This window comes from Procambarus clarkii, chromosome 27 (genome assembly GCF_040958095.1).
Source record: "Procambarus clarkii isolate CNS0578487 chromosome 27, FALCON_Pclarkii_2.0, whole genome shotgun sequence".
Lineage (NCBI taxonomy): Eukaryota > Metazoa > Arthropoda > Malacostraca > Decapoda > Cambaridae > Procambarus > Procambarus clarkii.
In genome coordinates, this window is record NC_091176.1 from 12,911,482 (window position 1) to 12,936,784 (window position 25,303).

The 25,303-nt window shown below is 49.7% G+C and overlaps 2 protein-coding genes across 2 annotated transcripts; one reads left to right on the forward strand and one right to left on the reverse strand.

Annotated features, from left to right (window-relative positions):
• Positions 1-1,050: 1,050 nt before the first annotated feature.
• On the reverse strand, positions 1,051-1,974 carry LOC123762778 (uncharacterized). Its single transcript, XM_045749537.2, has one exon. The coding sequence runs from the start codon at positions 1,972-1,974 to the stop codon at positions 1,051-1,053; it is 924 nt and encodes a 307-aa protein (XP_045605493.2).
• A 15,163-nt stretch (positions 1,975-17,137) lies between these two features.
• Positions 17,138-24,573, forward strand: LOC138369119 (uncharacterized). Its single transcript, XM_069332057.1, has 2 exons — positions 17,138-17,206; positions 23,908-24,573. The coding sequence occupies exons 1-2, from the start codon at positions 17,138-17,140 to the stop codon at positions 24,571-24,573; spliced, it is 735 nt and encodes a 244-aa protein (XP_069188158.1).
• Positions 24,574-25,303: the final 730 nt, after the last annotated feature.

Consider the following 25,303-nt stretch of genomic DNA (forward strand, 5'->3'; position numbering starts at 1 on the left):
CCTGACCCACATAGTCTATCCACATCCCCATCCACAGATGGGGGGACCCATCCACAGATGGGGGGGCCCATCCACAGATGGGGGGGCCCATCCACAGATGGGGGGACCCATCCACAGATGGGGGGACCCATCCACAGATGGGGGGGGGGGCCCATCCACAGATGGGGGGGGCCCATCCACAGATGGGGAGGCCCATCCACAGATGGGGGGGGCCCATCCACAGATGGGGGGGCCCATCCACAGATGGGGGGGGCCCATCCACAGATGGGGGGGGCCCATCCACAGATGGGGGGGGCCCATCCACAGATGGGGGGGGCCCATCCCCAGATGGGGGGGCCCATCCACAGATGGGGGGGACCCATCCACAGATGGGGGGGACCCATCCACAGATGGGGGGGACCCATCCACAGATGGGGGGGACCCATCCACAGATGGGGGGACCCATCCACAGATGGGGGGGACCCATCCACAGATGGGGGGGGACCCATCCACAGATGGGGGGGGACCCATCCACAGATGGGGGGGGACCCATCCACAGATGGGGGGGGACCCATCCACAGATGGGGGGGGACCCATCCACAGATGGGGGGGGACCCATCCACAGATGGGGGGGGACCCATCCACAGATGGGGGGGACCCATCCACAGATGGGGGGGGACCCATCCACAGATGGGGGGGGAAGGTCTCCTTTCCTGGCGCGTGGTAGGAAAGCTTCCTTCACTGAAGGAAGATGTTACTGAAGTTAATCCCAACCACAACTTTAAGAGGAACTGTGAAGAACACATTAATAATGAGAAAGATAATTAGCGCGCCCCGTATAAACGGCTAGGAGGCGGGGGACCAGAGCTATGTCTCACTCACCCCATAGTCACGGATAGGTAGTGAAGGATAGGTAAACAAGCACCTGCTTCCCATGCCACTTCCCCACAGACGTCCTCCCCACCCCCCACCACCCCCCCCCATTCTACACCTGGCTGCCTGAAACCTGTCGTCTATCATAACTGTCTCGTGTAATACTGCAGCTTCATAACTATGGCTCACCCTATCCTGCTAGTCGAGTGAGTGGGCGGGGGTGAGTGGGAAGTGGGCGGGGGTGAGTGGGAAGTGGGCGGGGGTGAGTGGGAAGTGGGCGGGGGTGAGTGGGAAGTGGGGCGGGGTTGAGTGGGAAGTGGGGCGGGGTTGAGTGGGAAGTGGGGCGGGGTTGAGTGGGAAGTGGGGCGGGGTTGAGTGGGAAGTGGGGCGGAGTTGAGTGGGAAGTGGGGCGGAGTTGAGTGGGAAGTGGGCGGGGGTGAGCGGGAAGTGGGGCGGGGGTGAGCGGGAAGTGGGGCGGGGGTGAGTGGGAAGTGGGGCGGGGTTGAGTGGGAAGTGGGGCGGGGTTGAGTGGGAAGTGGGCGGGGGTGAGTGGGAAGTGGGGCGGGGTTGAGTGGGAAGTGGGCGGGGGTGAGTGGGAAGTGGGGCGGGGTTGAGTGGGAAGTGGGGCGGGGTTGAGTGGGAAGTGGGGCGGGGTTGAGTGGGAAGTGGGGCGGGGTTGAGTGGGAAGTGGGGCGGGGTTGAGTGGGAAGTGGGGCGGGGTTGAGTGGGAAGTGGGGCGGGGTTGAGTGGGAAGTGGGGCGGGGTTGAGTGGGAAGTGGGCGGGGGTGAGTGGGAAGTGGGCGGGGGTGAGCGGGAAGTGGGCGGGGGTGAGCGGGAAGTGGGGCGGGGGTGAGCGGGAAGTGGGGCGGGGGTGAGCGGGAAGTGGGGCGGGGGTGAGCGGGAAGTGGGGCGGGGGTGAGCGGGAAGTGGGGCGGGGGTGAGCGGGAAGTGGGGCGGGGGTGAGCGGGAAGTGGGCGGGGGTGAGCGGGAAGTGGGCGGGAAGTGGGCGGGGGTGAGCGGGAAGTGGGCGGGAGTTCCCGGGAATGTTTGTGTTGGAGTCGCGCGTCGTTTTTGTTTGTCTAAGACAAATATAGTGTTTTCCAGAGGCGAGAAAACAGTCATTGTTGCTTGCAGCTGTGTGTACCGACCCGGGCTGTCCCCCTCCCCCCCCCCCACAACCCCGCCCCCCTTCCCTCCTGCCACCCCCCCTCCCTCCTGCCACCCCCCCCCTCCCTCATGCCACCCCCCCATCCCTCATGCCACACCAATATACGCCAATACATCACACAACTCTTGCATTCCCCACCTACTTCAAAATTGGCAATATCAGATTAATTGCTAATCAAAGGTTTAATTTGCTAATCAGAGGATTAATTGCTTACCAGAGAATTTACCTGCCATAGTGTGGCAAGTAAATCACCAACACAAACAGGGAATTACAGCTCGGTTATCTTACGCGAGATACCAGATAAAAATACTCGAAAACAAAGCAAGATCACCAACCACAGACTGGTGAAGCACACGGAAGTAGACCAAGAGTATAACATCAGACAACGTGGATTCGGGAACCACAGATGGCCCACAGTCACACAGTATAATCTGGCAGCTGCACAGTGTGGCTGGAACACACTGTGGGAACCTTAGTTCAGATGTCTTGTACTCTAGGCCTGTGTGCCAGGCTTTGTCGAAATCTTTCCATACAACTTTGAGCACTATATTACAGTGCAGCTGTTACCTATCGTTCGTTACGGCTCGTGACCCTACAGCAGCCAAGCTTTAATTACGTCTAGGGATACGAGAAAACTGCTGTTCTCAAGAGCGGATCACCAGTATAACCCCTTAATAAGTAATGAGCACATAAATAAAAACCTTCCTTTAGGACTGAAGAATAGATACAAAATATTATATAGATATATATTCAAGACAGTATAATATAAAAACACAGATGGTCAAGTAACTTATACAACAAACGAAAGTATTGTCATATCACTTAATATAACAAAATAAAATATGGCACAACATGAATGTACAGACTTATCTCCCACATGTTACTCCTTCGAGTCCTGTTCAGCTACTGAACTCTCGCTCTGTCGCCACCCACATTCTCACCTCCCGTCTGCCTCATCCCAGGATGAGGGATGGAAACTAAGGACTTTTTAATATTTAAAACTAATTGAACAACCACTTGTTCTCAAAACACACAAGAATGCAAATTACAGATAATAGTTACTTACAAAATATATAAGTACAATGCCACCTGTTTAATTACAGAAAATAAACAATTACCCAAACTAAATAAAAGTGACATCTGGAACTCCCAACTGAACAGGTCCAGCTTCTCGAATTAAACAGGTATTAGACGTGTGCAAAAGCAACCGCGCTCCTGTCTCCACTGACGCTGCCACACCACACGATAATTTACCAAAAACACAATGTGTGTACATATACAGGCAATGATATAATAAAATAAAACAAGTTATTTTAAATTTATATACGTATTCTGCTAGGAGTACGTAACAGCAGCTTCGTGAGCTTATAGCCCAAACAGTGACGAAAAAAGAACACTGCAAAGTAGTGTTCAAAGATGTATCGAAAACTTTCGACAAAGTCTGGCCCATCGGCCTTAAATACAAGAGGTCTGAACTAGGGCTTCCACGAGTGTTACAGCCACACTGTGCAGCTTCATAGACAACTTAACAACTAAGCTGAACAGCTACTTGGGTGACGCAATACACCTGAACAGTGGAGTACCACAGCTGACCTGCCCCCCCCCTCCCCATCATGGGGAATACGTCACCTGTGAGGAATAACGTCACAAATAGTGTCCCACCCTGGACAAAGACGTTATTGACCGACAAAACCAAGGAAGGAATAGAAGTCATAAACGACTTTGAAAAGCAATAGACAATAAATAACAACAAACAAACGTTCTATTAAACATTGGAAAGTGAAACCCAGAGGACACTATACAACATACGCCTCCAAGAAGAGGAGCCCCACTCCCACACAACTGGGGACCCAAGAGCTTAGATCTTCTCGAGGTCAGTCAAGCCCCATAATACATAATTCAAAGATGAAATGCAAACCAAATCCTCCAAACACGAAAAAAGTGAACAACGAACAGATCATCAAATCATGAACAAAAGCTTCAGAGCGTGTGAGAATGCTACACAGTATTCGTCTGTAGACAACCATATATGTTTAAATTGCTTGAGACTTACTTCACAAACACTCACAGTTTCATGACAAGAGAAAGCAAGTTTTGTTTACCTACCAATCACATTAACATCGTGTCAGCAAGGCGGACAGCTAGCCCGCCTGCTAACATAACTCACTCTATATGCCACATTCCCAAAACTGTGTTCTTCTCCTGAACTTCTCCATCTTCTGTACTCCCCCCAACAACCCAACATCACAAAGCAACACATGACCAAAGTGAGACTGAACACCACACACTCCTCCACTGACCAACCACCACCTGCAGCGGCCCAATACTGTCATCTTGCAACACCATTCAACAGGTCAACGCAGCCTTGAAATATCAGTTAACGGATGAAATATTTATGGTGAAGACACTATGGTGAAGACACGCAGGTCTGAGTATTTGGTAGTGAGCTGCTCCTTCACTGTCCTTCCTGTGACAGTGCCACGTGCTGACACCTCGTCCTCACTCAGCACTCAAGAAATCTATCCTGAAAAACCCCCGTGGCTCTTCTCGTAATACTTGTACTAAATAAAATATTCCAGTATTTGTCAACATTTATAAGGATCTCCCATACCGCGATCATGTCACCTCTGTTCCACCTTTCCTGTTGAGTATTAGGGTCAAGTTCCTTCAGACTTTTTTTCGTATTCCAGCCCTCTTAGTGGGACCGGTCTGGTGTCATATATGGATGAGGGGGGGAGGGGGGGAATGCGGACCCTCATATGGAAGACGGGGGAAGGGGGGGGGGGGGTAGGGGGTTCCAGGTCTGGCCTCCGTAAATCAAGAGCCGCCCTGCTTCTGCTCCGTCAGCGACCCCTGCTGCGTCCGTCAGACCGCACCTTTCTCACCCCCCTCCTGCTGGGGTAGCCAAGGGATCGTCATTTACTCCCGACCCTTTGTCCTCTTCAGTGATAGATTGCCTTGATCTCATCTCCCCCCCCCCCCCCTCCCAGCTCACACATCACAGGTATTTCATTTCACTACTCGAGCCTTGCCATAAGATCACAACGTAGCCTCCAAAACTTCCCTTCACCCTCGCTCTAATTTACGTCGGCAAATATTCGACTTCCCTTCGGGGCCTACTCGTCGTCCCTCTCAATGCCTCTTATTTTTCACTTATTTTCTAAAGCTCTGCGTTTTCTTTCTGTTGACATGTTGAGGTACGGCTATTATATGTTTATATGTCTATATCGCGTGTCGGGGTCCCTAGGAGGTCAGGGAATAAATCAAATGTTAACCTTATCTCATGGGTTTCTTAAATTCCTGAGAATTACCAGAGACGTGCTCGGGAAAAATACTCGAAGACTGCAGCAGAAGTTAACAAAACTCCTCCTGACATCCTAGGCTCGTTATTGACATGATACAAGGGACTATTAAAGAAATGTTGTCTCCTTCATCAAGCTACGTATCCTAAGAAGGTTAAAATAAGACAGGCCCATTGACAACGCTGGAGTCCCCTATTAACGACGGTTTCTAGTTTAGTCGATCGCGGACTCTTTTTTTTTTTCCATGACTAAACTTCCTAAGAGAAAACATAAATCACAATACCGTAGCTGGCTTAAGTACTAATAAAGCCCAAACTTTAATACTGTGAATACTGGCATATGATTGAACGGTTGAGGAGTGACCAAAGTCTTGGTGCGTTAAGATTCGGTCCAAGTAACCGAGATATATTCTCAAGGAGTCGACTCGCTGATAACGTCAGAACCCCTTGTTTCGTGAGTCCATATTGTACTGGTCTGAGTATATCTTTTATTAAACGATCTCGATTCAGCCGGGGAGGGGGGGGGGGGAGGGTCATTCTGATAACGTAACGGTCCCCTTATCGTAGGTCTAAACCTCCTCTAGTAAGGGGAGTTCGTTGCCTATATATATATATGGGCTCGGCTATCGCGGTAGAGGTAACTTCCAGGAAGTTCTCATAATCATAGGTTATCTATCTAGTATAATTTAAATCTCTCCTGATAAATTAGAAAGTCTCTTCTTACAAGTTTTTGATGCTTCACTATCGGTCTGCCTCCCCCACTATAGGTCTCAGACTCCCCCACTATAGGTCTCAGACTCCCCCACTATAGGTCTCACACTCCCCCACTATAGGTCTCACACTCCCCCACTATAGGTCTCACACTCCCCCACTATAGGTCTCACACTCCCCCACTATAGGTCTCACACTCCCCCACTATAGGTCTGACTCCCTCACTGTTAGGTGAAGGTAACTCTTGTGACAAATTCCACCAATAAAGAAGATGGTTCCTCAACAACTACTGGTCGCCCCTGCTAGCACGGCGCTGCTCCCACCTCCCACGAAGGTGCCACCAAGGTGCCACCAAGGCTCTAGGTACGGGGTCAGGGCCTGAGGAGTACCTTAAATGCAGTAAGTTCACAGAGCAGGCAGTGATTACCCCCACACATATACATTGCCTGTGGCACCCAGGCGAGGCTCCCAGGATCAGCACTAGTGTTCACTTTGTCTACCACTTTATATTATAATAAGATATGCTGCAGAAAATGTTATACTGAAACAATCATATTTTTAGAAAGTATAAGTTAGAAATAAACGAGGAGGAGGAGCGGTTTCCAGAGGAGTGAGGGCGGCCGTAGCTGCGTGCGGCAACGCTATCCTGCAGGGGGCGTCCTGGGGAGAGGGCGGCGGGGCGCCCTCCGCTCCGGCCGAGTCCCGATGGAGGGGACGACATTCTGAGAACGCCGCCCGCAGGGGTCCTCGCTCGACCCACATGTCATTACCGAAAACCTTTTCGAAATCACGTTTCTCGCTGGCCACTACAAAGTAGCCCAATAGATATAATTGCCGATGATCTGGAGGAGTGTGACATAGGGACGAGTGGTGGAGTGGTCCGGGGGTGGTGGAGCGAGGCACAGACTGTCGTCGGTGCACGAGACGTGTCAGCATAATCACTTCATTATTTACCTGTGTGCAGCGCATGAGTGGCTCGTTCCGCCGTCATCAGTATTCAAGGCGCATGCGCTGCCGGGTCTCTGAGCAGCCATAAATCCGGGTTACACGGTGCGTTTTTCTCGTGTCACCGACAACGCAGCAGGACCCGGCAATAACACGGGGCCGGCCGGCGGGGGTGTCAGGACGCGCGGAGATCCAGGTTCTTACCCCCAGCGCCGCCCACAGGCGCAACCCACTCTCACGCCCTCCTCGCCCAGTAATAAGGGCCATAGTCTCCACTCACAGTCGTGTCGTCTGTATATTATTCCCACTTTCAGGCTGGAATTTCCCCGCATCATTATAGTTCTCAAGCCACCCGCTCCACAATACATGCTATGGACCTTGAGAGCCGAGTTAAGCAAAGAGAGTAATCTCTAGCCGGATGGGAGGTGCTCTAAGCTGTTTTGATTCCTCTGTAGAACACAGCAAGAGTTTCTGGTTTCCGTTTTAAGTAAGAGAATACTGAATTCCTTTATCGAATACAGTCTAACTAGACTGCCGAGTCGTGGATATCAAGTTATTGTGACTTCACTGTATTGTCTCAGGAGAAGAGAGGAAGGTAGCTCAGAGTGGCAGATGGGTTCATATGAACACCGGGCTTTAAAACTGCCATGTATGGCGTTTGGTGATGTTGTGGCAGCCCGGGTCGTAAATCACTTCGATGGCAAGCGACGCGCGAGCCGCTCTTCGTCATTGGGGTTTGCGAGGCGGCTTGTTACCTTAATGAAACACGCACTATATCTTGGCCCACAACCTCCGTCTGTCACAAGGATGCCAGAGTAGGAGCAACTGAACCTCAAATTGAAAACGAATGGGATATAAAGTGTCATGTGCGTGATTTGCTGTCTCTTGAGTAAGAGAGAGCGGGGTTGGGGGTTAGGTGGAGGGGCTGCGAGCCAGAGGAGACCGTGTCGTCACTGGCTCTTCCTGTGAGTAATATAAAAGTCTGCTCAACCCAGGAACACACACGTTTTAGTTAAGCACTTGTCATTAAACCTGTTTAATGTTATTTATTCTCAGTTTTATTCACTCATTATTACTCGAGCCTACAGTAAAATTATTGCTATTGATGTTGATCCTCGTTTATTATGGCGTTTGAATCCTATTTTATTTTATCCTCATAAAAACGATTAGATATTTGAATTTACAATTACCTCACACACGTAACTGTATAGGAAACAGCTCCCCCTCCCCTCTCCCTCTCTCACTCTCTCCCTCTCTCACTCTCTCCCTCTCCCTCTCCCTCTCTCACTCTCTCCCTCCCCCTCTCTCACTCTCTCCCTCCCCCTCTCTCACTGAATACCAACAAAACAAGAGTAAAGGGATGGAAGCACGAGACTCAGATGAGTCCAAAGACGTTAGAGAGTTCTCTTAAAGCAAGCAAGTTGCTGGAAAACGGAATGAACTAAAGGAGAAGGATGTGGAAACAAACTACATTCTTAATTTTAAAAGTAGATATGATAAGGAACAGGTCAGGAGTCATTGAATTAGAGAAACAAATGGCAGAGTTTCTTTTACCTGATGGCACTGTTCACTTCGCAATAAAATAGGTACCTGAGAGTTAGACAGCTGCTACGAGCTGCATCCTGGGGATGTGTGAAAGAAATATACATATTTTATATGATAGTAAATTAGTACATTAGACAACCCGATGGTTAGAAAGGCGGAGTCCAAGAGCTAAATGCTCGATTCTGCAGGCACACATTGTATATATAATTAGGAAACACACAAGCACACTGGCAGGAAGCAGTGTACACGGTGTCTCAGAAGAGTAAGTGCACGCAAGCTGAAGAGACGAGTTAGTGATAAAACGCTTCACTGGCTATAAGACTATGCACGCAACAGAGAAGAGTACGAAGGGGATGGGGGGGGGGGTGGAGGGAGGGGAAGTCATTAGCGACAAGTGACATTACAGTGAGGTCCCACAGGGGTCAGTATTAGGACCTCTCCTGCTGATCACTTATGTGCATGATCTCGCAGAACGGACAAACGCATTCCTTTCAGTGCTTGTACAAGTATGACTGGTACGCTACACGACAATTAATCCAACACCGCGAAACACTTTATCGAGCGTGATAGCGATGCTCGGGAAGAAGCCTTAAACTTGACTTCTAACCGGGCCTAAGGCACCAAAAATTGTCTGGAAAAATGATCGACCGCCTATATCCTCCTCAGTACCTCTGTCGTCAGAACCTTCAGCACCGTCCAGGGGCCTTCAGGTCTGGCGATATATTCACCTGCGGCTCCTGTGCCCTCACAAAACTCAGCGCTCCAAACAAAGTCATTCGCAGCCTTTAAGTGCTCCTTTCACGGTGTACAAAGGAAAAAAATTAGCCTTTGCCTGGTCTCCGATGGTATCAGGCGGCGTGTCACCCGCCGCCGACTTAGCCATCTCAACTATCTCGACTATCTGAGGGTTCTCTGCGGGACTCCTGTCAGTGCAAACAGTAGAAGGCGACCCCGGCTACCGGGTCCGACGGGTAACCTCGGCGACAACAGTATCGGGGACACTATCACCTCTCCCGAGCACGACCCAACCACCAGTGTCGCAGTGTCGCCATCACCTCACAGCAGTGGTCCCCTCGCCTTCCTGGCTACTGCTGCTGCTACTGCTGCTGTTGTTGGTTGCTGCTCCTGCCGCTGCTGCTGCTGCTCCTGCTGCTGCTGTTGTTGGTTGCGGCTCCTGCCGCCGCTGCTGCTGTTGTTGTAGCTGCTCCTGCCGCTGTTCGTGCTGCTACTGCTGCTGTTGGTTGCGGCTCCTGTTGCTGCTCCTGCCGCTGCTTTTGCAGCTGCTATTTCTTCTGATACTGCTGTTAATAATGCTGCTGCTGTTAGTAATACTGCTGCTGCTGTTTCCAAGCTAGTGCTGCCACTAATAATTTATAACGGCACCTGCAGTATGTTGGTCGCGATGCTCTAGCTCCAAGCCAGGCAGGTGCCTCCGGGAGGACGGAGGGCCACAACTAGGTGATAAGGGACCTGCTGTGTGTGATGCCAGGGAGGACCCAACTGCGGTCCATCAGACTGAAAACCTTCATTTGTTATTCCTAGCAATCTTTTCTCATTTCATCCCTTCCTTACAACATACTTCTTTTACATGTTACCGTGTTCGCCATCCTTCTGTACCCGTTTCTTCTATATCTGGACCGCCTGTTGCTTCGTGTATCTCCGTCTCACCCGTACTGGTCCGGCCTCCCCGTCGTTGTCTCTCTCACCCACCTCATCCATATTCCTCCACCTCCTCCCTCCCTTCGCCCCTTCCTTCCCCTCCTCCTCCTGCGACCTGACCATAATGACACTCCGTAAATCTGGCGGCGTCGGTTGCAGCCGTGTGGGGGGACGGTCCGGCCTGTGTTCCTGCCCGGGAGACTTCTCTTCTGCATTTAAAGTGATCATTTGCCTGTAGGTCGGTAATGTGCCCACTGCTGCCCGCCGTCACCGCTACCCACCCAACCTCTCTGCCCCTATTCTATGTCTATGGTGCTCGCTCGCTCTCTTCGGTTACACGTTTTGTATTCACTTCTTGCATGTGTGGATTTGCTAATAATCGCGAGTAAATATTGAACTGTCAAAAGCTGGAGTGTCCGGAACTCGTGCTGGGGCTCGAACCTACGCCATCTCCGTACTACATCTCTCGCAAAATTTCTCCTCGAATGTTTTGCAGTTATATACGAGATTACCGAGCACACTTGTGCGAGCCCGCTCACTGCGAAGCAAAATAATATTTTGTGACTAGAACCAAACACAGTGTGGCCATAGACGCACGCCTCCTGGTGTCTCAGGTTTGAACATTGCATCAGGCAGAGCGTAGCCTATCTGGGGTGATGCCTCGGTACAAGTTGCATTGAGTGCAGCGTGTTGCAGGGACCTGCACGTGAGTGCAGGTGGGTCTTCCTGTATGCAATATTGGGTATCAGCGCTCGAGTACTCTAAACGCTTAAGGAATGATATCTCCTGTGATCTTCTCTTTTTGGCCGGTAAAGCTATTCCATAACGCGTTCGAAATATGCTATGAATTATGGAGTTCATCTTTTAAATTCAGCTACTCGGAACAGAAAGTTCCAAGCAGCACGGGCTATGGTGAGCCCGTCGTACTCACCTGGCAGAGGAGGTGTGCGTATTGGAACGCTATTGGAATATAGTGGGTTCAGTTCCCGAACTATTATACCTCTGTAACCTTTTTCCACCATCGTCCTCGGGATGGGTATGTGGTGCATAATAAATAAGTCAAGATAGGCTGCGTTTAGGAGGCTATGCCATGGGTTGGGTTGCCGTCATGCCACGGGAAGTGTTCAGGTTATACCATGGGAAGTGCTAGGTAAGTTATACCATGGGGCCGAGTTTATTTTATAATTACGAAACCTTCATGTGTGTGTGTGTGTTTGGTTTGAAAATTCTTATTCTTTATAAAAACACACGTGTATACGGGAAACGCCTACCCATGTGTACACTCTTGCAATTCATGTGTACGCAGTCAACACATCTGTATTTGTGCAAGTGTATTGTAAGCAGGGGGGCGAGTGTGTAGTAGGTTGTGTGTGTGTGTGTGTGTGTGTTGGTGGGGGTTACGCAAGGGAGAGGGGGCGGCAGTAGTGTTTGTTTACACTCACGACCCCTCAAGAGCCTCAACTACTGCGGGAGTTTGACTAACGATAGCTCTTATCTTCCTGAGTAGAACACCTGAACGAAAGAAAAAAAATTACTTCGCATTGGAACTTCCAAGTTTTAAAATTGAATTTTACGTCTTGTAGTTCCTGTCGTGAATGACGCCATTTTCCAGTAACTTGTATTCGTCTCACAAATCGTAATTGAATTCGTTTGTCAAATGTGTTACTTTTTATTTAGATGGTGAGTGCGGGAAGGCGGGTGCGCGGTGAGGTACTGAGCAGGTACTCACCTGTTCTTCACCTGTATTCACCTGTTTCTCCCCATTGTATGCCGCTGTCCGCTCCCTTGATGGAAACGTTCCGGACATTTGGATCCATTGTACACTACACAGAACGCAATAATGGAAGAGAAAATGGGATCTTGAGAATAAGAGAAAATGGGACAATGGCAGATAATGCTGGTTAACTCTCCTCTGTGGCAAGGGAGATGGTCATGACTTCAAGATATCCTTGGCCCCTTAGAACCTTCGAGGGAAAGTTGGGCGACTTTCTATGGCAAGAGGAGTTGCCGTGGGAGTCAAAGCTTCTCCTCTTCCTTGAGGACGATCGTCGGGCCGCAGACGAGGAATATATTGAGTAAAAGTCAAATGGTTTGGCTTAGGAGCAATGTAATTTGTAAACAAACGTATGAATGGTCTGTAGTACAGCAGACACTATACACGAGGGGACTCGCTAGTACAGCAGACACTATACACGAGGGGACTCGCTAGTACAGCAGACACTATACACGAGGGGACTCGCTAGTACAGCAGACACAATACACGAGGGGACTCGCTAGTACAGCAGACACTATACACGAGGGGGCTCGCTAGTACAGCAGACACTATACACGAGGGGACTCGCTAGTACAGCAGACACTATACACGAGGGGACTCGCTAGTACAGCAGACACTATACACGAGGGGACTCGCTAGTACAGCAGACACTATACACGAGGGGGCTCGCTAGTACAGCAGACACTATACACGAGGGGACTCGCTAGTACAGCAGACACTATACACGAGGGGACTCGCTAGTACAGCAGACACTATACACGAGGGGACTCGCTAGTACAGCAGACACTATACACGAGGGGACTCGCTAGTACAGCAGACACTATACACGAGGGGACTCGCTAGTACAGCAGACACTATACACGAGGGGACTCGCTAGTACAGCAGACACTATACACGAGGGGACTCGCTAGTACAGCAGACACTATACACGAGGGGACTCGCTAGTACAGCAGACACTATACACGAGGGGACTCGCTAGTACAGCAGACACTATACACGAGGGGACTCGCTAGTACAGCAGACACTATACACGAGGGGACTCGCTAGTACAGCAGACACTATACACGAGGGGACTCGCTAGTACAGCAGACACTATACACGAGGGGACTCGCTAGTACAGCAGACACTATACACGAGGGGACTCGCTAGTACAGCAGACACTATACACGAGGGGACTCGCTAGTACAGCAGACACTATACACGAGGGGACTCGCTAGTACAGCAGACACTATACACGAGGGGACTCGCTAGTACAGCAGACACTATACACGAGGGGACTCGCTAGTACAGCAGATACTATACACGAGGGGACTCGCTAGTACAGCAGACAAACGAGGGACTCGCTAGTTCAGCAGACGCCATACATGTGTCTGCTCTGAGCTTGGAAGGTACAAGTTACCGTCCAAGTGTCCCTCGGTTGTCGTACCAGAAATTAAACTTACCGTCTTGCAGCACCTCGGAGGACGCGCCTCGGAGGCCGCACCTCGGAGGCCGCACCTCGGAGGCCGCACCTCGGAGGCCGCACCTCGGAGGCCGCACCTCGGAGGCCGCACCTCGGAGGCCGCGCCTGGGAGGCCGCGCCTGGGAGGCCGCGCCTCGGAGGCCGCGCCTCGGAGGCCGCGCCTCGGAGGCCGCGCCTCGGAGGCCGCGCCTCGGAGGCCGCGCCTCGGAGGCCGCGCCTCGGAGGCCGCGCCTCGGAGGCCGCGCCTCGGAGGCCGCGCCTCGGAGGCCGCGCCTCGGAGGCCGCGCCTCGGAGGCCGCGCCTCGGAGGCCGCGCCTCGGAGGCCGCACCTCGGAGGCCGCACCTCGGAGGCCGCGCCTCGGAGGCCGCGCCTCGGAGGCCGCACCGCGGTTTCTTCAGCGAGGATATTAAAAAAAAAAAAAAAAAAAAAAAAAAAAAGGGCAAAATATTATGTTTGTATAAAATGAAATCTTTTGTTTTTAAATTTACGTTAAAGGAATTCTCAGCTCTTATACTTATATAAAATAAGTCATACTCTCAGCTGTTGGCAGCATGCGAGAGTATGACTCTTGGCTAGCATGTGAGAGTATGACTCTTGGCTAGCATGTGAGAGTATGACTCTTGGCTAGCATGTGAGAGTATGACTCTTGGCTAGCATGTGAGAGTATGACTCTTGGCTAGCATGTGAGAGTATGACTCTTGGCTAGCATGTGAGAGTATGACTCTTGGCAGCATGTGAGAGTATGACTCTTGGCAGCATGTGAGAGTATGACTCTTGGGCAGCATGCGAGAGTATTACAACAAGGGCAGTGTAACACTTACCTCACGTGAGCTCACCATGCATCCTTTACTTACCTTTCCTTCGCTTCAGACGAGGGCGCACCGGACGGAAGCGCTCAGGTAACGCCTCATAGATTCACCGTGACGGTGCTTCTGCTCTGGTCCCTGTAGAGTATATCGCAAGTCAGGCTCCAGCCCATGACACACACAATGGCTAGAGTGTAATGCTCTAAAGTCTAAATAAAGAAACCATGTCAGGGGATCTATATTGAAGTCCCCAAGCACCGCCTGGTGAACACGGTGGCCACTCCGCACGCACAATCACTCGACACTTGATGAGCACAACCATTATATTGACCAGGTAGTGCAATGGGCGTCTAAATCCCCCCCCCCCCTTCAAAAAGTTACATTTACACCATTGCAGAGTTTCCGTTTTTATGTGTATGTAAACAAAGAGTTACCCGGAGCTGCTCGAGTATAAAACACTAGTCACACCTTCACACTGCACGACCACTTTATCATTTTCACTCTTACAGTGTTTGACACTCTCGGTATGCCAGAGTTACATTGTCGCCCGCACGGTCACATGGTGAACGTTTTAACAATGAACACAGTTTCTTGCAGCGTAAGTCATCACCACACAGGCTCTCAGGACAACTCGTCCTCGACTGAAGTCCATTATATCCAGCGGTCAACCCCACAGACGCATTCATAAATGTTTACATGCTGATCATTCAAAATGGGAATTTTCTCAAATATAAATAAATATTATAATATATTAGCATATTGTGTATATATAGGCATAGGTTAGGTTAGGTGTTTAGGTTCTGTTGGCGATTATTTGTAGTATGTGGGTGAAGCATTTACAGCGTTGTGGTTCGAACAAAATTCGTCAGTGAAGCACTTGTTCCGGAAGTGTTCGAACGTCAGCAGTTGTGAGTCGTGTGTAAACCGTTTTTCATTCATAAACAGGGGGTTTGGAGGGTGCATGGAATCACTTTTGAATCTTTGTTTGGAGGACGGGCTGCACAGGAAGAACAACACTCTCACCACTGTGGCAGACACTCCCGAACACCCGGTGTTTCGACCACGACTCGAAAATCGTGGATTATGAAGCTCCACCGAGTGTTCCGGGACCCAACCCCCTCTGATGTGTATGTTGGTATACTGTTAGCGTAGCTGCTATTGTCAACACAAAACATAATTAGTAAAGGCAAGGCTCAGGTGTTTTTGTATTCACAGAACGTGAATGCAACATTTTAAGCAGTGTGCTTCGAACATGGGAAGTGAGTGAGAAACGTTTCAAGAAAAGCTTCGAACAAGGCTACAAGTCCAGAACACAGATGGCTAATTACAAGGTGCGCTAAGGTTACGCTCGTCCAGGTGGTGGCCGACCCCAAAACCACACTCAGTCATTTTATTGTACTGTGTAATGGCTCTCTAAATGCTTCACTCACCTGACGACCCGTCCTCATCAACAAAGGCCAAATGCTCGTTAATCCAGCCGGCATCCCCCCCCCCCCCACCCCCCCTCCTGTTTATGAATGAAAAACACTACGCACGACTCACAACTATGACGCACGACTCACAACCACGACGCACGACTCACAACCACGCCGCACGACTCACAACCACGACGCACGACTCACAACCACGCCGCACGACTCACAACCATGACGCACGACTCACAACCACGACTCACAACCACGCCGCACGACTCACAACCACGACGCACGACTCACAACCACGCCGCACGACTCACAACCACGACGCACGACTCACAACCACGCCGCACGACTCACAACCACGACGCACGGCTCACAACCACGCCGCACGACTCACAACCACGCCGCACGACTCACAACCACGACGCACGACTCACAACCACGCCGCACGACTCACAACCACGACGCACGACTCACAACCACGCCGCACGACTCACAACCACGACGCACGACTCACAACCACGACGCACGACTCACAACCACGACGCACGACTCACAACCACGACGCACGACTCACAACCACGACGCACGACTCACAACCACGACGCACGACTCACAACCACGACGCACGACTCACAACCACGACGCACGACTCACAACCACGACGCACGACTCACAACCACGACGCACGTATTATTCTGGAGCAGTTCACGTCCTCTGCTTGAATCACTCCTCGCTAACTTCGTCATTCATGTGCTGCAAAGATCAATAATTGCCAGCAGAATTTAACTAACTTACCTAAGCCAAGTTAGGCCTCACTATTCAATACATTCTAGAATGCAAATAATTTGAGAAAAATATAAATTTTGAATACGCAGTAGGCTAAAATTGATGAATGTGGGGTCGGCCGCCGCTTGGACAAGCCTAGCCTGAAGATGGGTTGCGGGAGCAGGTACTTGAACCCCATACAGAGTCCCGAAAGCCAAACTACGGGCGATCATTTGGTCCCATAAGATAACGTCGCCGACACAGACTCGAGGCAAACCAGCTACACTGTACATAGCGCTAAGGAAGTGACTGCACAATACATAGAGCTATTGCACTGGCTACACAGAGTACACAGAGCTGTGCCACCGGCTACACAGAGCTGTGCCACCGGCTACACAGAGCTGTGCCACCGACAACGTAGAGTACATTTCACTGCGGGACGGAGAGGGTCGCCGTGGGAAGCTCTGAGGTGCGCATATAGAGTTCGATAATGAGCCTGACGACACAAGGACGAGTAATTATCATACAAAAGAATTAACCGCGCTTGGGTACCCATCGCTCGCTGTTACCCGAGCCAGGACGACTTCGACCCTCGCTCGCAGGGGCGTGTCCGCGCCTTCCCTCCTCACGTGGCCCCTTCCTCCTCCTGCGGGGACGCTACTTATCTGAAGCGCGTTCCCTCCACCCTATTGACATTTCCAAATACTAAATATAAATTCAGTTAGAAATGTTTTCTATCAACATATGCGACACTGGCACTAAGCAGACTTCACCAAAACGAAAGATTCAGACACAGGTAAGATTCGGTGGAGACGGCGGCCAAGCGAGGCTAGCGGGGGTCTAACTGGAAAGGCTCCAACAGCCTACTAAGTTACAGCTCACTGGCCATAGGTCACCAAGGAACGGTCCTGTGCCAGCGGGGAGGACGGCGCGTGGACTGTGGGAAGACTGCGGTCACAGCCTGGACCCCTGGAACGTTCAGTGTGCTGGAAGATGGCCAGCGTTACATGCACAAACTCCTGTAACGTATGGCGATGAAGGTGAGGACATAGACCTTACCTGCAGTCCTGAAATATGCGGCAAACATTTCAGTCTCTACGGGAGGATGTATACGATGTCCTGGACATCATTTCCAGCAAGGTACCGGCGGCAGGGAGCGTGTGAGGTGCTGGAATGCATATTAAACAAAGTAGCAGGCATCAGGATAATTCTGATGTCCGGGAGTGCATACTGAGCAATGAGATATCCATACAACGTCTGAGATCCAGCGATACACGAAATAAAGTAATACCAGAAGAAATTTGTTTGAACTCTTTAAATAAATACTGAATGATGTTGAAAGCAAACGTCACAGAACATTCTGCCACCCACACCTTGATTTTGGAGAGTGCCGTGGGAGATGTCTGCACTTTACATACCGCAGAGTGCCGTGGGAGATGTCTGCACTCTACATACCGGAGAGCCACAGTACTGTGGGGCAGAGTGAGCTACCATACAGTGGACCGCAGGGAGCCACCATACAGTGGACCGCAGGGAGCCACCATACAGTGGACCGCAGGGAGCCACCATACAGTGGACCGCAGGGAGCCACCATACAGTGGACCGCAGGGAGCCACCATACAGTGGACCGCAGGGAGCCACCATACAGTGGACCGCAGGGAGCCACCATACAGTGGACCGCAGGGAACCACCATACAGTGGACCGCAGGGAGCCACCATACAGTGGACCGCAGGGAGCCACCATACAGTGGACCGCAGGGAGCCACCATACAGTGGACCGCAGGGAGCCAGTGGCTTTCAGTAATGTGTGACAGACCATGACTTCTCAGTTATGTCGTTAATTGACGATTGTCAGTAGCAAACTGTGATAGATATATCTATTTGTTTATATATGAATAAGTGTTTTGATGTTGGGTAAGAAGGTGCGAGGGTTCGTGTACTCACCAAGATGAGCTTTGAAGGGTCTAATATTAGTTCCTAAGCCTCACCTCTTCGACTACTGGTTGATTAATACGATGACGCGCTTCCGGAATACTTTCTGTTATATTTTAATTTGCAGCTGTGTACTGAGTTCGCCCTCAGAGTTTCCCCAGTAAACTCACTCTACTTTATCATCCTGTCTGGTCTAGAAACGTATAGTATATATATATATATATATATATATATATATATATATATATATATATATATATATATATATATATATATATATATATATATATATATATATATATATATATATATATATATATATCATATATTATTAAATATGACCGAAAAAGTAAGATTAATAATTCTAACACGAATTTTCTCAATCTTTCGTACATTTCTTTTCACTGTTGGAGGTAATTCAAAAATCAATTCTCCAAAATTCATTTTTATTTCTAGTCTGACGCGACACTTGAGCGCGTTTCGTAAAACTTATTACATTTTCAAAGACTTTACAAAATACACAACTGAATAGCACTTACATATCTCCGATTTGTTTATATCTACATTTGAGTGAGGTGGATGGGGTGAGGTGGTATTTAATAGGGTATTAATTTCATCAACACAAGACAGAACACGAAACAATGGGTATTGAAATGGAAGTGATTGTAGAAAGCCTATTGGTCCATATTTCTTGATGCTTCTATATTGGAGCGGAGTCTTGAGGTGGGTAGAATATAGTTGTGCATTAATTGGCTGTTGATTGCTGGTGTTGACTTCTTAATGTGCAGTGCCTCGCAAACGTCAAGCCGTCTGCTATCGCTGTATCTATCGATGATTTCTGTGTTGTTTACTAGGATTTCTCTGGCGATGGTTTGGTTGTGGGAAGAGATTATATGTTCCTTAATGGAGCCCTGTTGCTTATGCATCGTTAAACGCCTAGAAAGAGATGTTGTTGTCTTGCCTATATACTGTTTTTTTTGGAGCTTACAGTCCCCAAGTGGGCATTTGAAGGCATAGACGACGTTGGTCTCTTTTAAAGCGTTCTGCTTTGTGTCTGGAGAGTTTCTCATGAGTAGGCTGGCCGTTTTTCTGGTTTTATAGTAAATCGTCAGTTGTATCCTCTGATTTTTGTCTGTAGGGATAACGTTTCTATTAACAATATCTTTCAGGACCCTTTCCTCCGTTTTATGAGCTGTGGAAAAGAAGTTCCTGTAAAATAGTCTAATAGGGGGTATAGGTGTTGTGTTAGTTGTCTCTTCAGAGATTGCATGGCGTTTCACTTTCCTTCTTATGATGTCTTCGACGAAACCATTGGAGAAGCCGTTGTTGACTAGGACCTGCCTTACCCTACAGAGTTCTTCGTCGACTTGCTTCCATTCTGAGCTGTGGCTGAGAGCACGGTCGACATATGCGTTAACAACACTCCTCTTGTACCTGTCTGGGCAGTCGCTGAAAAAGCTGATGAAATTGCTAAATTGGCAACTCGACATTCAGTGATACATAAAACAATTCAACCCAGCCTAGAGAACATAAAAAACATCATCACCAAAAAACTCTCACATCTCAACAAAGCCTACCTGCACCAGAGAATAGCTGAAGGTTCGCTATCTGCAACATGGTATCTTCAGGCAGCCAAATTAGAAAGGTTAAATATCCCAAAAGGAATCCACAGGGAAATAGCAGTTAGGTTATATAGACTACGTCTAGGTTACAGATGCAACTGGGAGATTGGTGAACCCCGACAGAGAGAGTGCATCTTCTACCAAACTGTCACAGAAAAGCCATTACTTCACTATCTTCTGGAATGTGAAGCAACCAGTAACCTTAGAAGAACTTTAAGAGTTCCTGAATCATGCAGTGGCTACCCTGAAGCCATCAACACAGCCACTCTCCTGGTCAACAAGGTGTTCAGCAGCTGGACACCCTCATAAAGACTGTGAAGCAGTATCCTCCCCCGCGATAACAGCTTGATGGTTAAATGCAAACTCAGAATACTGAGAAAAAAAAATTGTACCACTTACGGGCTATTCATGCCCGTGCCACCTCTTGGGTGGCTTAATCTTCATCAATCAATCAATCAATTTCTTTTCACACGGGAGACATCTCCAGTCTGGCAGGGTGCAGTCGCACCTCCACAGATCTCCAGTATCATCTATTGATACTGGTAATGGCTCAAAAGGGCTACCACTTACGAGCTATTCATGCCCGTGCCACCTTTTGGGTGGCTTAATCTTCATCAATCAATCAATTTCTTTTCACTTGAGAATGAGCCATGGAGGTTCGAAATGTCGTGCGATTTTGTAATTAGTGTAATATATTCTTCAGTTATTCAATTCTTGTCTTCACCTAAAAAAAACATGACTTTTGGTGAACTCCTCTTCCAGCTGAACCCTGATGCAGGAGCATTAGTAAGAGGAATAGAAGCCCAAAATCAGAAAATAATAAATACGGAATATGATGTCATATTCAATGAGACATGCACAAAAGAAAACCTGCTGCCAGTATACAGCAATAAATAAATAAAAAATATACATATATATATATATATATATATATATATATATATATATATATATATATATATATATATATATATATATATATATATATATATATATATATGACAATGTCAGACCACGGAGGAAAAATGAAACAGGAAATTTCCTTAAGTACTTTCGTATAATTAATACATCTTCAGAAGGTCCTTCTGAAGAAGATGTATTGACCTTCTGAAGATGTATTTAATATACGAAAGTACTTAAGGAAATTTCCTGTTTCATTTTTCCTCCGTGGTCTGACATTGTCACATTCTTAATCACGTGTTTATTTTCGTGATACACACACACATATATATATATATATATATATATATATATATATATATATATATATATATATATATATATATATATATATATATATATATATATATATATATATATATATATATATATATATATATATATATATATATGTCGTACCTAGTAGCCAGAACGCACTTCTCAGCCTACTATGCAAGGCCCGATTTGCCTAATAACCCAAGTTTTCATGAATTAATGTTTTTTTCGACTACCTAACCTACCTAACCTAACCTAACCTAACTTTTTCGGCTACCTAACCGAACCTAACCTATAAAGATAGGTTAGGTTAGGTTAGGTAGGGTTGGTTAGGTTTGGTCATATATCTACGTTAATTTTAACTCCAATAAAAAAAATTGACCTCATACATAACGAAATGGGTAGCTTTATCATTTCATAAGAAAAAAATTAGAGAAAATATATTAATTCAAGAAAACTTGGCTTATTAGGCAAATCGGGCCTTGCATAGTAGGCTGAAAAGTGCGTTCTGGCTACTAGGTACGACATATATATATATATATATATATATATATATATATATATATATATATATATATATATATATATATATATATATATATATATATATATATATATATATATATATATATATATATGTTGCTGAGTATGACCGAAAAGGTAAGATTAATAATTCTAACACGAATTTTCTCAATATTTCTTAGGTTTTTCTTCACTGTCGGTGGTAACAAAAATAACAATTCTCCAAAATTCATTTTTTAATTGTTTTTTTTAATTGCAGACAATTAAAAAATGAATTTCGGGGAATTGTTATTTTTATTACCACCGACAGTGAAGAAAAACATAAGAAATATTGAGAAAATTCGTGTTAGAATTATTAATCTTTCCTTTTCGGTCATATTCAACAACATATGTTTACAAGAAAACATATGACACCTGAGACACCTGCCTTAACCCACTCGTAATATATCGTATAAGGAGTTGATAGATGTATTGGTAACAACCGCACTACCTCTTACCCTTCCCTGATGGCTTGTTCCGGCTCAAGTCGCCTACACCTCTCCCTAATACCTCTACACCCTACTCAACTCCCCTACACCCTGCTCAGCACCCCTACGCCCTGCTCAGCACCCCTACACCCTACTCAACTCCCCTACACCCTGCTCAGCACCCCTACACCCTGCTCAGCACCCCTATACCCTGCTCAGCACCCCTACACCCTACTCAACTCCCCTACACCCTGCTCAGCACCCCTACACCCTGCTCAGCACCCCTACACCCTGCTCAGCACCCCTACACCCTACTCAACTCCCCTACACCCTGCTCAGCACCCCTACACCCTGCTCAGCACCCCTACACCCTGCTCAGCACCCCTACACCCTACTCAACTCCCCTACACCCTGCTCAGCACCCCTACACCCTGCTCAGCACCCCTACACCCTGCTCAGCACCCCTACACCCTGCTCAGCACCCCTACACCCTGCTCAGCACCCCTACACCCTGCTCAGCACCCCTATACCCTGCTCAGCACCCCTACACCCTGCTCAGCACCCCTACACCCTGCTCAGCACCCCTACACCCTGCTCAGCACCCCTACACCCTGCTCAGCACCCCTACACCCTGCTCAGCACCCCTACACCCTACTCAACTCCCCTACACCCTACTCAACTCCCCTACACCCTGCTCAGCACCCCTACACCCTGCTCAGCACCCCTACACCCTACTCAACTCCCCTACACCCTGCTCAGCACCCCTACACCCTGCTCAGCACCCCTACACCCTGCTCAGCACCCATACACCCTACTCAACTCCCCTACACCCTGCTCAGCACCCCTACACCCTGCTCAGCACCCCTATACCCTACTCAACTCCCCTACACCCTGCTCAGCACCCCTACACCCTGCTCAGCACTCCTACACCCTGCTCCAGACTCCTACACCCTGCTCAGCTCTCCTACACCCTGCTCAGCACCCCTACACCCTGCTCAGCACCCCTATACCCTGCTCAGCACCCCTACACCCTACTCAACTCCCCTACACCCTGCTCAGCACCCCTACACCCTGCTCAGCACCCCTACACCCTGCTCAGCACCCCTACACTCTACTCAACTCCCCTACACCCTGCTCAGCACCCCTACACCTGCTCAGCACCCCTACACCCTGCTCAGCACCCCTACACCCTGCTCAGCACCCCTACACCCTGCTCAAGACTCCTACACCCTGCTCAGCTCTCCTACACCCTGCTCAGCACCCCTACACCCTGCTCAGCTCTCCTACACCCTACTCAGCACCCCTACACCCTGCTCAGCACCCCTACACCCTGCTCAAGACTCCTACACCCTACTCAGCTCTCCTACACCCTGCTCAGCACCCCTACACCCTGCTCAGCACCCCTACACCCTGCTCAGCACCCCTACACCCTGCTCAGCACCCCTACACCCTGCTCAAGACTCCTACACCCTGCTCAGCACTCCTACACCCTGCTCAGCACCCCTACACCCTGCTCAGCACCCCTACACACTAGCCATCAAGCCACAATCAGGAGAGAGAGAGAGAGCAGGCTGGGGGGCTGCCAGTGGGGTGTACGGACCGACTTATTTAGAGGGTGTAGTCTAATGCACAAGATGTGTTGAAGGCGGCGTGGGCGCCTGGCCACTCTCTCCCGCCCCCGCCTCTAACCTCCCTCATTATCCACAATTAAGATAACCTCAACCCGGGCCCCTTTGTAGGGCCACGGCGTGAGACGCGACGGACATGTGCAGGTTTACCCCCAGGCGTCCGTAAGGTGCCGCGTTGACTCGCGCCCCACCGCCCTCACGCACGCCCATCGCCCTCACGCACGCCCACCGCCCTTACGCACGCTCACCGCCCTCACGCACGCCCACCGCCCTCACGCACGCTCACCGCCCTCACGCACGCCCACCGCCCTCACGCACGCCCACCGCCCTCACGCACGCCCACCGCCCTCACGCACGCTCACCGCCCTCGCGCACGTCCACCGCCCTCACGCACGCTCACCGCCCTCACGCACGCCCACCGCCCTCACGCACGCCCACCGCCCTCACGCACGCCCACCGCCCTCACGCACGCTCACCGCCCTCGCGCACGTCCACCGCCCTCACGCACGCCCACCGCCCTCACGCACGCCCACCGCCCTCACGCACGTCCACCGCCCTCACGCACGTCCACCGCCCTCACGCACGCCCACCGCCCTCACGCACGTCCACCGCCCTCACGCACGTCCACCGCCCTCGCGCACGTCCACCGCCCTCACGCACGCCCACCGCCCTCACGCACGCCCACCGCCCTCACGCACGCCCACCGCCCTCACACACGCCCACCGCCCTCACGCACGCCCACGACAATCTCTACACATTCTTCCTGGTGTAGTTTGAGCAACAGCCATGTGTGTAACCGTGTTCCAGGTGGTAGCTGTGTGCAGCCACATTCGTGAGGAACCCTGGGTGATGTGGAAGCCACAGTTACGAGAACCAGATGCATGGAAATTTTCCCAGGAGGTTAGCAGCGATCGGCTGACATGGCCCGCGGTGACCTGGTCTCCGAGTATTGGCCCCCAGCGCCCCCCAGGGGCCCCCAGGGGCCGGTCATGTAGGGGCCAAGTGGCCGTGGCGTGGGCGGGCCCCGGGGTGGCCCTGGGTGGCACTCATACCTGGCGCCTGCACTCTGTCACCTGGGCGGGCCGAGGGCAAGAGACACCCCTCGGCCGGCACCAACAGCTTGTTACCTCTCAGATACGCCCACTCATTGCTCCATTCTTACGCCATATGTCGTAGATGGATTTTTTTTAAATCACTGATAGTGCCGCGGGCGCATGTGTACTCGCCTTATTTAGCTCGCCTAATTGTACCTGCAGGTCAGGCTTCAGCTTCTGGACCCTCCCACCATTTTTGTCTATCATCTGATAGAGTGACTTCCAAACCCACTCTTTTCTTGCCATCTTGAAGCTCTAAGCCACTATTTCTCCGGCAATACATTACATTTATTTATCATTCCCCCTCACTTGATAGGTGCGCAACTTACACTTAACTTGCTCAACTTTATCACTCTCTCAACTTAAATCCCCACGACTCATCTTGACCTCAAGTTTCCACCAACATTCTCAAA